At 28.3% G+C, this 16,512-nt stretch overlaps 1 protein-coding gene across 1 annotated transcript in view; it reads right to left on the bottom strand.

Annotated features, from left to right (window-relative positions):
- LOC130449010 (E3 ubiquitin-protein ligase TRIM71) overlaps positions 1-16,512 on the bottom strand; it is a 46,051-nt gene that overhangs the window by 16,611 nt on the left and 12,928 nt on the right. The window contains exon 2 of the mRNA XM_056786642.1: positions 9,783-9,905. Within this exon, the coding sequence (XP_056642620.1) occupies positions 9,783-9,905 (123 nt within the window). The remainder of the gene's footprint in view (positions 1-9,782; positions 9,906-16,512) is intronic.

Raw genomic sequence — 16,512 nt, 5'->3', positions numbered from 1 at the left:
TATATATATATATATATATATATATATATATAAGTATATTTTCTCAAAAACATGTTATTTGTATATCAGGATGATCTAAAATTATGATGTGTTTTCAGCTGATTGCAGATCACAACATAAAACGAAAGATTTTTGATCAGAGTCTCCGTACTTCGCGTTCCACTTCCAGTTAAAATTTCAAATTTGAAGCTCGACAGAAATCTTTTTTATTACTGTAGTTTTGTCTCTAAATTTATAACTTTAGTTTTTCCGTGTTTAACTCAATTCCATTGTGTCAACAAATGTTTCCAGAAATCCCTGATGTGGTTTTTAAAATAAAATTCATATTAATAAAATTTCAAAAATACCGTACCTCTGGAGGTGATTCCATAGAATAGTTGCTTGGAGCTTGTGGAGAATAAGAGAGAGCCTAGATGAAAAATAAGTATTTTACTAATAATAGATGAATAACGATTCGTTTATAGATGTTTTATTAATAATTGAACATTTTGCAACAGTTGAAACAAGATTCGAACTAAATTAATTAGATGGAATGTAGGTTCTTACTGATTTATATTATTTTTCTAGAAAGTTACAAACAGGGCTGCTCATTTATTTTGATTAATATTGTTTATTATTATCAGTGATTTTAGATCATAGATTGAATTTGATAAAACAAATTCTATAGAAAATTATACGTCATCAGTAACCATGGATATTGATTTTTGAATAATATGAATTCGATAAATTTTGTGAAAAGAAAAACAGCACAATTCTCTGTTAATTAGTAAGTTTTAATATTTTTATACTCATATTAATATTTTTGGGCCATAATATCAGTCCCCGATAATGCATACACAAGTCTATAATATGCCATTCGGCTTGTTACGTTTTTCTTCAAACATTTCGAATATTCCTTAGTTCAGGTCGCTCAGTAATCACTTCTAATTTAATTCCAACATTCGATATTTGGAAGAAATTCATTTGTTATTGACGTTGATAAATCATAGTAAAATTTTTTTAACGTTGTTTTTTATATAGTGCTCACAAAAGTCCAGTTATCTTCATTCAAATCCTTTTGTTTTAACAAAATTTTTCTATAATATTTTTCGTGTGAATTCGTATTTTCCATTCATTTGGGGAACAGAACGAATAAAATAGAACTGTGTATATGTTCTGAATAAATATATAAATATATAAATGTTCTTGATTTTAGGTCTCTTCTGTTTCAAAATTAGTTTTTTTCGATAGTTTTTAGAAGATAAATTTTGAAGTTTCAACTTTTCTTCAAATTTTTATCAAAATATGATATTGACAATTTGCTTATTTATATTGATCTATAGATCACCTTCATCATGAATATAAAAAAAGGATAAAATCAACTTAGAACTTTGTTCCAATAAGAAAAATTGATTTTTTCTTGGTTCCACATCTCAAACATATTAAATTTATTAGAATTTACAAAATAGAGCTATAAATTTCACTTAAATTATTTAGATCTTTTTTATCATTTATAGCTTTTTCTTTCTTATGAATGTGAACCATTTCTAAAAATTCTCTTTTTTGTGTATTAGATTCCGTTTCAAGAATTTCTGAATCTTTATAATTGCATTTGTGTTTTTTTTGATATTTCATGGTTCTTTAATGCAGTTCTATTTTTTTAAAGTATTGATGAACTCTTAGTCACTGAGATGTTTGCCCTATGTAAACAGCGTCACAATTAGTACAACTCACACTTACAACAACATATTTCAAACATGAAAATGAAATATACAAAAAAATTGATGGTTGTGCTATGGGAGTTCCATTTCAAGTGTTATAGGACAATTGGTAATGGAAGATCTTGAGGAAGCGGTTCTAAGCAAACTTGGTATAAATATTCCATTCTTTTTCCGATATGTAGATGATTGAATTACTGCTGTACCAACCAACTTAAATATCTTACTCAACTTACTTAAATATCTTGAGGACCAACTTGTGATAATAAGTTTGGCTGATAGATCTATCCAACTATGAGATCATGAATTTAGATGCGTAACTATTCAAAAAGCAAAGAAAATAATTATCCGGAAAAAATGATAAATAACATATTCAAGAAAAGGATAAACAGATACTACAATCAATTTAAAAACAAAACTGAAACGAAACATCAAAACATAAAACATTTTCCCTTACCATATGTACAAGGACTTTCCCAAGAATTATCGAATTATTTCAATAAATATGATATTAGTATAAGTTATAGAGGATATAATTAATTATCCAAATATTTCACTAAATTAAATTTTAAAACACCAAAAAACAAAAGCAGTAAATTATATATCAAGTGCCTTGTACTAATTGCGATGCTGTCTACATAGGGCAAACATCTCAGTATTTAGAAAATAGACTAAGAGGTCATCAATATGATAAAAAAAATAGAACTGCATTAATGAACCATGAAGTAAAAGTAAGTAAGTAAAATTCATAGCTCTATTTTGTAAATTCTGATAAATTTAATATATTTGAGATGTGGAAACTAAGAAAAAATCAATTTTTTGAAAAAGAAAAACAGGAGAGACCTAAAATCAAGAACATTCAGATGCATTAATGTATCAAAAGGTCTGAGAAATAAGAAATTGAAGAAATATATATATATATATACATCTAAATTTTCTGGATTTTAGGTCTCTTCTGTTTTAAAATTAGTTTTTTTCATATTTGGAGATAAAATTTGACGTTTCTACTTTTTTTCAAGTATATAAGTAATTAAAATTATTTAAAAATATGGTTCGAAGTGGATGAAACCTGAATTGGAAATATATATGTTAAATTTATTTTTTGCTAATGTCAAAAAGTAATGTCACATAATGTGACAGAGAAGAGCAACATTACATGTTAGTCTACATACCTTAGACATTTAATATGGTTAAAAAATTTATCCTATTTTCTAGATATTACATACAAATTCCTATGTAATTTTTTGGACAATGGAATAGAATAAATAGCATGTGATGTTTAGGTGTTAATTATAATTTAGGTATCATTTAGATCATGTTTTGCTATATACGTTGAATTGAATATTAGGGTTAAATATATTAAAGCATCTAGAAGATTATTAGTTTTATATGGAATTGGAGCTAAAATAAGAAAATCGTCTATCATGTTATTTGTAATATAGAGGATGTTCTAAACTTATAAAATTACCAATAGTTTAATTAGTAAGGTTATGCTTACCTCTAAAGGTGATCCTATAGAACGATTACTTGAAGCTAGTGAAGAAGATAGACCCTAAGTACGGAAATAAAAATTAATTAATTATCCATTTCTATCCATAGCATATAAAGCAATTTTACCTGAGTTAAAGCAATAAAAATAAGTTTAATCTTCATTAAAAAATTAAATGTAACTCATCATTATACAACATTTAATGTTATTGATGTTTGGCCGCTTGCATTAAAATTATTATCAAAAATTACATAAGAAAGGTGGTAAGAAGGTATCTCTCATGACTATTGCTGTTTTGTTGTTTGATTCACTTTTCATAAATTCATTAATTTTGCATTTGCTTAAGTTTCCACTTAGTCACACTATAATTAATATAATATAATTATTAATAAAATAATAATATAATTAAAGAATGAACCGTCTTTGAACATATAATTAAAAGTGTAAACTTTATGTATTTTTTATTGTTCATGTACATGAAAAATTGAATTTATAAAGGTATCTCTAAAATATCATCACAGTATAAACAAATGAATGAAAGTATATATTTATTTTAGAAAGCCAACTTGTGACTCCTCATTGTTATTGCTTTCCTTCATTCAATTTACTTGGCTAAACAAATGGTTTATAGTTATAGTAACAACTAAATAACCAGACCAGTCATGTGAATATTTTTTATAATTTTCAATAGAATATACTCCATATTAATGCTTGCAAGATATGTTCAATATTTACAATTGATAAGAATTCTAGAATCCCTAATATAGAAGAGAAAATCTTAGAAGGAAAAATTGAATTATCCCAAATTTCGAAAAAAATGCTTTTGAACTAAAATTTCTCATCCTCTTCTATTGAACATGAAAATTCAGATTGAAAAGTAATGGTTTGTTCGAATCAACTACGAAATTTATGTTAATCAGATTTGTTGATTAAGTAGCTCTAAAAGAGATCCCATTGACAGGCTGCTTGAAGTTAGTGAAGAAGAATTAACCTAAGTGAAAAAATAAAAATAATAAGTATGGGATGGGAAGTTATAGGTTACAGTTTTGACGTTTCGACATTTATTGGAATATGGTTGAATTAGCCGAAAAGCCAAGAATGTATTAGTCTATTTTAAATGTTTTTGTTAATAAGCCGTCTTGATTTTTTTATTTCAGGTCTTCTTTCGATTGCAGGGGCTTTTTTAAATACTTTTTATGCTTCAATTTCATTTCGATTTTAGCTCTTGAATAACTAAGTTTTCATTCCCTGACAAATAATTGGGAATTTTAATGAAATATTAAAATCATGATAGTTACATGCATACATACATACTGAGTATATACATACGGTTTTTAGTGTGATAATGGTCACACTAAAAACTCCGTTATTATGGAAATCAACCTTATCTGGCAGATATCCTGATAGTTACGTGATACAGCAAACATGAGATAAGATACATAGACGCTGCTATGAAATAAGCAGTCTATCTATTTTGCGTAGTAAGTTGGCGAATATAAAATCATCAACTTTACAGAGTGTGCTAAAAAATAAAATTATGATTTTTTTAAACGATTACGCCTATATTTATTTACTTTTTTAAGATTCTATTTGGTACATCCTATCATGTTTAAGCACTCTGTTCATATTTTATGAAAAACAAAATAATTATATATTAGTTGATAATATTCAGTGAATAACTAAACCACCATTGAAACTGCCGATAATTATGGCAACCTGGGAAGTAACGATCAAGTAAAATTTCAGGTGAGCTATGGATAAATGACAGTTTTTTCCTTTGCCGAAAACATATAGATATTTGAAAACTACATTTCAACATATCCAAAAACAAGTTATTTTTTATGCATTAAATTCTATGACAATATTTCTAACTATTATAAATATAGACTACACCCTAATTTTTTTTCTGAATAATTTTATAAGGAGTCTACAGGAAATCTGGGGATCTTGGAGGAAGAAGGAACTCTTGTTCACTTCATCATTGAATTACGAAAAATAAAATCACGAATAATTTCGGTGCAGTGCCAAGGTGCTTGATGGTATCATCTTTTCCCTTTTCCATTAAAATGTAGTCTATCAAGAAAATGACACAACTGCCGATTTTAAAATTCTGCGTATGTATATAATCATTCGTACTCAACGAATAATTTTCTTGGTCTAGTCTTCTACTTATTACAGGATAACTAATAAAATGTAAAAATCTCGAGCTCTGCAGTTTTGCAGCCTTTTGATTATAAATGGATTTCATTTTATATGTGTATATTAATCATATCTCACAATTCCTTTTCTTTGTTATGAAAGTATATATTTGTGTAATTTCGGGTTGAAGGCGCTTTTTTCATTATATTTGACACTTAAACTATATTCCGAGTATTGTAATTTTTGTTGTACCTACATAAATAGCATCACAACAATTATCAAATTCAGCATATAAAAATTTACTTCTTTAGCGTATTCAATTGAAATATTCTTAGTCATATCTCAACAATTATTTAGTTTATTTATTATTGGATAAATTCGATTGCTGAAAAATCTTTATGCTTCGGATTTTCTGTTTGGTTGTTGCTTTTTCAATAGTGTATTTAATAAGTGACTAGTTATGTCCGCCAAACAAACAATTATCAACCAATTTCTTTGGCGTGTAATTGTAAGTTTTCGTAAAATTTATGTATAGTTGAATTATTCAAAATGCTTACCTCCAAAGGGGATCCCATAGACCGGCTACTCGAAGCAAGTGAAGAGGATAGACCCTTAATAAAACAAAACTATATCTAAATTAACATGTAACATTAAAGTGCATCATAAGGCTTGCCCTAATAAAGTTTGCATGATTCTACGATTAAGTAATTTTTAATTTACTTTTATATAAATTTACATAGACTTAATTCACATAAATATTTTTCATATTTGAAATTATGCTAAAGGCGATATTGTTTCAAAATGGAGAGTAAAATTTTAGGAAATTGATAGAGATAGAAAAACTAAAGAACAGAATATGAAATTTGAGATATAATTTTTTTCTGTAACAATACATATATTTAATATAGTATTATAATAATTTTGATATTGTTAAGGTATAGTTAACACTACAAGATTAAAAATAAAACTACAAATAATAAAGCAACATTAAAATACATGAAGTATCAGAAAGCTTACATACATGATTGTGATAATAATTATTCAATGGAAAACATATAAGATAGTTTTAGAAATAGTTTAAATACAAAATAATAAGATAGCCATTCATTATAAATTAGTCCAAAAAATTCTTGTATAATATTCATATATGATTTAAAATGGTGATTGCTTTATCGTAATATAAGAAAAACAATGAAAAATTTCTATATGAGCGATAGTAGGTTGAATTTTGATCGCGAAGTTAGTATTATTATTTATATAGTACATAAAGCCAAAATTGTGTCTGGATATGAAATAGGAATGAGCTTGCTAATGACACAAACAATTCTCGAAACAACGAAATGAAAACGACGCACTAGATTATGAAGTCGATAAATAAGCTGACTTCAGCCGGAATGTTAGAAAAATATAAAAGATTTCTTGAAATTTGCTTTAGAAAACTAATTACTAAGATCCCTTAAAGCAATAGAAGGAAAAGTGACAATCTTAAAAAAATGGAACGATACATAAGTCTTTAAGACTGATATCACACCATTTCTAATACATTTTTTTAAATAATCTGGATTTGTATGTGTTCAATAAAAACGCACTTGAGAAGGGTATTCCATATAACTGCTTTCTGAAGCGAGTGAAATAAACTGGTAACCTAAAAAAATCAAACCATATTTTTGTTGCGTGTAGTGCGTGTTTGAAAAAATGGAGTTCACTCAACAGATCATTTCAATTGGATATTTCTGCAATGTATTTATGAAAATGTGTATTAAAAACGTACCTGTGAAAATGATCCACTACCTGAAGCGGCCACAGAAGAGATAATACTCTAAACAAAATAAGGGATGTATATATATATATATATATATATATATATATATATATATATATATATATATATATATATATATATATATAAATGTTAAATAGGACCGACCTTATGGCAAGTGAGACATTGTTTGGAAGTTAGTTGAATATTATATTCAATCATACGATTTTTTTAGGTTTACGATGTTTTTGATGGTTGAATTGAATAAACACTAAAATTTGAGTCTCGCTATTGATCAATAAATAATCAAGAGCAAATTCTTAAAATAATTGTTCAAAATGTGCTCCATATACTTCCTGGCAGTAAAACATCCTGTTATTAAACTCGATCAAATATGTCAGGGGAAATTGCCCTACATTCTTCAACAATTCGTTGTTTTAAAACGTCAATACTCTCAGGAACTGTTGCTTAAACTTTAGAATTAAGGTATCTCAACTGAAAAAAATCTAAAGATGTTGGGTTCGGTGACCATCTACAAGTTACCAAACTCATCTGGATTAACTTCCAGAATATGAAGAATTAATGGTTAATCGGTTAAATTAAAGTTCAAAAAAGAGACCCGACTAAGTGGTTTCCTAAAATATCTGCCCAGACACTGACTTCTAGTGGGAACTATCTATGTTTCTCAGAAAACATGTGAGGATTTATGTCATTCCAATATCTGCTTACATTTTGAGTATTAACAATTCCATTGAGGAACACTTTCGTCACTAAAACAAATGGTCCTTACATATTCGGCTATTGGAGAATTTCAGTGTACATATATATCACATAATTGCGGTCTTCCATGGCCGTTCCCTGAAAGTTGATGCACCATATTTAATTTGTATGGGTGAAATTTGTTTTTGGTCACCACCCTGTGTACTACCCTATGACGGACTCAACAAGTAGACGCTACTTGGGCTGTGGAAGAAAAAGAGTTTACTGCAATTTCCGGAACTATATCAATTTGTTTATCAATACCAATATTTGGACAACCCGAAAGGTTTGGCATCATGATGATACACATGAAAAAGCTCCCTTAAAAAAGTCCTCTATATAGGGCAATAGCGGGGTATCCCTCATTAAAAATGCGTTCCGTTCTATGAAAATTATATCCACATCCACCAATAAATAAGATAGCTGTTACTTTGTTAGCTAGAGCCAGTATTTAATACAATATAATATAATTGTTCATGTAGATACTTGACGTCTTTAAACAATAATTGAATTTCAATAATTTAAACTATTGTCGCATGTAAAAACATAGATTGGAAAACCTCAATTTTTTGTCAATTTCAATCTCAATTTTTTAATCTTTATTAATTGAACGCGGCTCTACAAAACATCGTAAGTATAATAAGATTAGTATGATAGTACAGTTATCATGAATACATTTCAAACGAGGTGTCACTTGCCATAAGGTCCCATTTATTATTCAGATACCCGGTGACGTGACCGATGCCTATTGAGTCACCTGTTACTACTAGTAGAGAAAATTACCAGATTTCATTTTTCACCCTCCAAATTTTCATCAGTCTGAGTATCACCGTTCAAAACAAAAGAGAAGGAAGGGGACTTTTGAGAAGCACTGTATATATTTTAGATTTCTTTTAATCAAATATTGGTTTTTGAACAGATGATAATCTTGACGTTTCGATTAAATTAAATTGTAATAGCTTTTTAATAGACAATATTCTCGTTGTCCCGACCTAATTTCGGTCATTATTAAAATAAAATCTAATATTGACAAATTGTGTAATTATATCACGAAAAAGACCACCTACCATATGAATCTATAATAAAATGTCATAGAAAATTCAAATTAATTAAAATAACACGCGTATTCCTCAACTGGAATTAGAAATTTTATTCAAATTGTTTGGGTCTATTTTATCAACTACAGCTGTTTCCCAAAAAAATACTACTTGAACAGACAGGCGATTAAAGAAAGCAAAGTATTAATTGCAATAATAGTGAAATAATAACAGATATAGACAGGAGCAGAAATTCTCACAGAACAGGCAAACTATAAACGTACATTGTTTAGTCAAATAATGTTAGGAATTATTAATCAATGAAAATTAGAAAAGAAGTATTATTTTTTTAATTAAAATTTCTTGTTCCATTGCTGAGATAAAAAATCATAGCATAATTAATACTTTGCATAATAGTTGCTTTTTGTTGACACATTTCTAATGGCAATAGAGTTAGGCATCACGGCGATTTATTTTTGCACTCTACCAAATTGACTACAAAATTTTGTTACAAGATTAGGGATTTGCGATAATTAGCAGTGAGGTTTTGAAATTTTTTATGACATATCTTTGACATGTTTAGGTTGTAGGACGGGTCAAAATGCACTAACATATTTCATATTTGTAGGATGAATTAATAGTTCAGGTCGAGAAGTATTTCTATGAAATATATTTTGATATTGATGTCATGAGTAATCTATTAATTTATATCTCATGGTTGTCAATATCAAGTGATATTCCAAATTCCAATGAAAACTTAAGTTTGGTTGAGACCTAAGGAATAATTTTTTACGATAAAACTTTTTTAAATATTTATGTACCTGAATAGATCAGAATATTTTGGACAAAATCGTAATGCGAATCAGGTTACGCTACTCACGATACAATGAAAATTTACTTACTGTCGATGGATCAGGTATGAAATCATTGATGGGATCGTTGGCGCCAATAAGACCTAAATTTGAGGATCCTGGGGTGGCAAAACTTGTTGACGCAATGCAAGACATTTTGATGTCTTTATTGATCTATAAATGAAAGATATTTTTAATAACAGTAATTCAAATTACAGCGTATTTTTTGGTACAAAACACATGAATTTAATTTTCAACAAGTAGTCTAAATTGAAATTGTCTAACTCAAACCCGTCATTCTTGACACTTTGAAACTTAAATATGTTAATAAGATATTTGTTTGTGCTCTACACTAAAAAGATCATAGATTTATACTTAGATATAAGAATTAGTTTGAAGATTGTGATGTTGCTGACATAATATATTATGACAGTATGAAATGATGATTGACAGTTTGCAGAAATTAATTTGTGATAAATAAAATTCAGGTCTCTTCTGATGAAAATTAGTTATTGGAAAAGGTGAAAATATTGATGTTTTGACGTATTTCCGTCTTTGCCAAATTATAATTTGATTTTGACAATTTGCATAATGATTCTTATCACCAACAACGTGAATATCGGAATAAAAATCTAATTTCAACCATACTAAATAATTTTTGTGATCATTAATTATTGACATATCTCAAAAAGAAGCATTAGTATTAGAACCACTGAAAAATCAAAATAATCATCTAAACTAGAAGTTGAGAATATATCTAATACAAATTTAATGTTTAGAGCATAGGTTAAAAACTTAAAGCTAATAAAGTTCCAAATGTAAAATGTGGAAACGCGTGAAATTACAGGAGAAAATCTAGAGCAATATGTCCAAGAATTTAAAGTAATTTCAAGACGCAGTGTAAAAAATATAAGAGACAATTATTTTGTATGTAATATTTTACATACAACTAAAAAAGTCAGTGTATGTAACTGGCATAAAGTTAAAACAGATTTAAGAGTTAAATATGAAGAACGAAAATAACTCGAGCACTGTAATATAACTTTGTCCAATTGCAAGGAGAGAAGTGGCTGAGAAATCTCCTGAATTGATTTATGTCTTATGTACTTGATTTTAGAAGACAGACCTGACAATACCACATCACAGATAATCAAATTTATAGTATGGTATATGGAAAAGACAATATAATATATGCCTATAATATAATTCCATTATTCAAGTTTCATGTGTAAAATAAGTTTTATGTTACTTGTTAAAAATATTCCCTGCTATCAATAAAATTTTTGTAGTAACATAATTAAGTACATTATTTTCAATTCGATTTTAATAAATGCACCTTTGTGATGTTTCTCCTATGTTAACACGAATATAATTACTACGAGGGTTGCTACTAAGTTTTGAGATAGACAAATAGAAACGATAAATATTTATAAATGGATATGGCTTCATAATTTTTCAAACTATTCTCCATTAAGATCAATACACTTGCATGCGTTTCAACCATTCCGATTCAGGTACCTCCAAAACATTCATCAAATGCTTTTTTAGATGTGGATAAACGTTGAAATCGCAATTTATTTTTGATCTGCGGGAATAAGAAGAAATCATTAAGTTTCAAAGAAGGACTTTATTGCGGATGATCTATCAATTCGATGTTTTGACTATTCAAAAACGTTTTTGTTTGAACTTATGTGTGAGAGCTCGCGATGTCCAGGTGGATAATGATTCGTCCTCTGCGATTGGTTTCCCTAATTTTTTTGAAGATTTCAGGTAAATAATAGAATTCGGGGAAAACCAGCGAAACACAGTGGCCCAGGATGGTGCTTTATCGAAGTTCGGCACACTGCTTTTGGTTTAATCCACGTCGAAAATCATTGAAAATTTTCGCACGAAAATGCTCGCGATTTAATTCCATTATTTGGATGAATGTTTTAAGTATCTGTCATAACTCAAATAGCTCTCCTATGTTAACACGTTCTAAGTACATTCCCTATTAAAAATGGTGGCAATGTCAGAATTGACATATTCATATCAATGTTGCCATATCTCAAAATTAGGTAGCAATCCACGTAGTAGTATTATAGAACGTTTCACTTTTCAAAAATCCATTACAAATTTCACTATAAATTTATAAATACGTTTCGTGCGAGAAAAGAGAGACAAACATTGTCGGATTGCGTAGACAAAGATAAAATGCCAAAGAAATAGTGCAAATAGTATACTTGATCTTGGAAGCATTATTTTCTTATCTAGAAGAAACTGAAAATGAAGTTCCTTTAGTCTCTAAAAAGATAACTTGGTTATGATAACGACCGTCTGATAGTGTAATTGTGTTGGTGTAGTTGTAGCGTAAACAGTATGTTGGTCTTAACCTCAACAACCAGCTGCTCTTTTGGCCTAATCAACGAGGCTGCTGTCCATTCCTTGTTTTAGATATCTATTTTTTGCGTTTTTAATTGTTATACATTTTCACAGCTATGTATTACACCATATGTGGAGGTACGTGGTAGATATAGTAGAATTAGATTGTTATAATCTCTTAATGTAAATGAAGTTTATTTATTTTGCTCTCCACATATTCATAAACAAAATTAAAAATTATTAATAGGCACACATTTATATTGTGTGCGACTTATTAAGCATTTTCTAATGATGATTTTCTACTATTAAATTGTTAAGGATAATGAAAAATATCTTTCAATCGTTTGTTTGTGAAAAGAACTATACAGTTGTACATTCTATACATTATCAATACACCTCTCGTACTCATAAAGTGATAGCATCCAACAAAAAAAACATTTTTTGTGAAAGTTAGAAGAAATGTATTTCAGTAAACAATTAAAAAGAAAAAAAATTTTGTATACCCAAAATACTGTATTTTAAAAATGGTCTTTACTTTTGGTTGGTCTCTATGCGAGAAGCAGGTAGAAAAACTACAGATTTTGCATTGCTTGAATATATAAACAGTTTGGTGATGACTCATTGCACATAAAAACGGTTGCAAACCAAGGTTATACTTTCAAAGTTATGATAAATGTGTAATAGAAAACTGCTATAAACGTCTCCTAAAAATCTTTGATCTACTGTAGTGAAATTGTTTTCGGTTCTGAATTTTATGAATCTTTTTTCTACAGATGTGTGTGAAGTGTCGTCATTATTTAGTGGTACAAATTTAGATGCAAATTATGCAGAAGTGGGATTAGTGTACATAAACTGGATGCATCTAAAGAATATTCAGAAGCGTTTGAATGCTCAAACATTGCGAATGATTATATTTAATAAAAATCTGCATAATATTTAGATTCAATTTCCTACAATTTGAAGATTATTACACAATAATAAAAAACAAAGAATAATTAAAAAACACTAATAAAAACGTTATATTGGTAGTTTGTATCATAGCAGTTAGTCATCAATACCCATGTGGATTATCAACACAACTGTCGTATTCATAAGGTCATGAGAACGAGAATAAAATTTTGTTGGGAATTTCAAGATATGTATTTTAGGATATATTCAGTATTTCTGAAATTATTGTACATCTTTTCTTATTCAAAATACTTCATATTTGAAATATTACCCCCTTTTAAGGAGCAGGTAGAAAAACTACAGATTTTTTTTGTGCTCGAATACTAAAATTGGCTTACACGAAATAACCTGAAAAGCCAGCGTCACTATTAATATTATAGAACGAAAAATGGTAACTTAAATTGAAGAATGATTCGATTAATATTAATATTAACGAATATTAACTTTTTCATGAATATTATGTATTCTGATTTATATATTTCCATAATTTTTTCCCGGAAAAAAATAGCATTACGTGATCAGAGTGACCATCAATAACTACAAATAGTAAATCGAGTGGAATGTATTTTCTAAAACGAATGAAGTTACCAGTGAAATATATTGATTATAATTATGGGGTTTATCCGAAAATTTGTAATTGGACATTAAAGCTGGCTAATAAGTCGATACCAAATAAGATTACAATAATTTTAATTATATTCTTTCACAAAAATGGAAGGTTAAGTACGATAAATACAGATATTAGGGTTATATTGAATATAAAAATCTAATGAATTAGCATTTTGTTCTATTAAAATTATGTATATTTCATTTGATTTTATTTGCAGCACACACTAATTTGGAACAAAAACCAAATGAAAAAAATCAATTGCAGCCTTTCTAAATATGGTACCTTGAGCAAAAAATTCAAAATACAAAATAAAAAAAAACTGTACTAAAAATGCTGATTTATGAAAAAATAAGGTAAAAAAGGAATTTCCTCATAAAATCATCCAAAAAGATCAATGACGATGAAAATGATACAACCTGCATCTTTTGAAACTTGACTACTATTTTCTTGTCCAAAATCGAAAGAAAGCTAATAAAACAGTATTTATGTGTTTAGCGCAGGCACCTACACTGTATTTTTTTCAAACTTTACTTGTTATATCAATGTTGGTTTTTTCATATTTTGAATTGTAAGTTTCAGTTTTAACTATTGATTTTTTTTATAGTAAGATATCAGAAATGTGACTAATATTTTCAACGTGGATCTTGGTTGGTCCAAGCAAATCGACGAGTCATAGGCATGCGGCAAAAATAATTATTGACTAAGTTTGATACGAAAAAAAAAATGTAACATACTATGTCTCCTTATCAATAATGTTATTAAAGAATATAAAGTCAAAACAAATTTGAAAAACTTTAAGGTGATTTACATTTACATTACTAAATTGATATTACATGTTTGTATTTTCAAGTTATAATATACTTTTCTATATCCCTGTTATAAACTGTGATAGTTTTTTGGATTGATGGTAACAGTAATGAATATTACTTTCTATTAAATCTAAAAAATATTAGCAGATAAAAGTTATCTTTTTTTTTTAATTTGAACTGTCTACGTCGTATTCAGATTAATCAGTTCGCTTGAATCCACAAATACGGGTTCGATGGTAATTTCAATACAATCATCATGATTCCACATCCTTTACTACATCATCCAAATTGTTAACGTTACTACAAAGTATATTATTTTTCACATAAAATTTGAAAGTAACATTGTTCCTTGCCTTTCTATTTTTTATTAAAAAATCCAGTCTCTTCAAAAAGAAGCATTAATTTTTAACTTCATGGTTAATACTTTTATCTACTGTTAGAGAAAGATATCAGCTACAACTATGCCGGTACCTTCAAGTTCTTTAATAGATGCTGATAACGCTTTATCGCTTAAAAGAAATTTGATCATTTCGAAAGTAAACCAGTTAATTAACGAAAACCAGGAAATTATCAATAATAGTATATTATTCAAGTTTATAGTGGCATGAATAACCGAGTGAATAATAACTTATTATACGCGAGTAGAATACTATACTTTATCTAATTCTGGTAAATATTTTTGTTGTAGTTTTTTGTGGAAAATTTTGTTAGATTATTAGAAACAGTATTCTTTATATATATATATATATATATATATATATATATATATATATATATATATATATATATATATATATATATATATATATATAAATTATGGCATCCTTCCTTATTTTTTATTATTTTTTAAATATTTTAAATGTGTTGCCTGTTTTTCGAATTTTATTATTATTACGAATTAAAACACCAATAGATACGCCTTTTGCAACATGTATTTTATATCAGTGTCAAATGAATTTCTAATAGCGTGTGCTGTCGCCCCTCGCTCTAATTACAGCTTCCATTCGTCTTGGAAGGCTTCTAAACAGGTTCTGGACGTATCCTTGCGGCATGTTTTCCCAGAAGTTGAAAAGAACATTTTGAAGATCATCTAGTCTTCTTATTGGTGCCGGATGTTGCTGAATTTGCCATCCTTGATGGTCCCAGACATGCTCTATTGGGCGAAGCTCTGGGTTACGTTCAGGCCAATTCAGGGTGGGTGTCTCGACCTCTTCTAAGTACTGCCGAACCACTCTAGCAGCGTGTGGACGAGCATTATCGTGCATTAGCACAGAGTTGTCACCAATATGAGGCATATGGGGCACTACATAGAGTTCTAGGAAATGTACCTGTCAGCATTTAGTCTTCCATCATTCACTGGTACTAACTCCGTGCGAACCTCGAAACAAATTCCTTCTCAAATTATGATAGTCATCACCGAAGCTTTCAGTTTGACAAAAATTAACCTGATCGTGCCGTTCACCACGTCACCTATATAGTGGTACACGCATATCTTATGAATACAGAAAAAATCTTGAATCATCCGTGAATAAAATATTGATCCAAAAAATTTATAAGAAATTGTGATATTTTTTTGCCCATAAGAAATGATAATAATAAATAGATAAGAAACCAGAAATATCTATTAAGTTGATACATATACAGATTGTTCCAAAAAACTAAAATTAAGTATTAAAAATATCCTAAAATACCAGTGATGCGATAATTTTTGTGGCCGGTATATATATATATATATATATATATATATATATATATATATATATATATTACCATATTATCAAAAGTTTCTTTGATTTTAAAGGAGTCTTTTATTTAATAATAGAGTAGGCTTATACATTTTTGGTAAACAGTGGTATTTACAATTTCTGGAACGTATTCTAATTAAGCGGACGTTCGAATTACCCGTGTTAGGATTAGCGGAACTCAGGTGTATATGTGTATATATGTGTATTAGAATGGTTAACCATTGCCAACTTTTTCGATAATTAAGAAATAGTGTTTCATATAACTCTTAGATTCGAAATTCGAAAGTTTTACAAATGAAACAAAACCT

This window comes from Diorhabda sublineata, chromosome 9, assembly GCF_026230105.1.
Source record: "Diorhabda sublineata isolate icDioSubl1.1 chromosome 9, icDioSubl1.1, whole genome shotgun sequence".
NCBI classification, from domain to species: Eukaryota; Metazoa; Arthropoda; class Insecta; order Coleoptera; family Chrysomelidae; genus Diorhabda; species Diorhabda sublineata.
The sequence above is the reverse complement of the archived record's forward strand: the minus strand, read 5'-3'. Positions and strand labels throughout refer to the sequence as shown.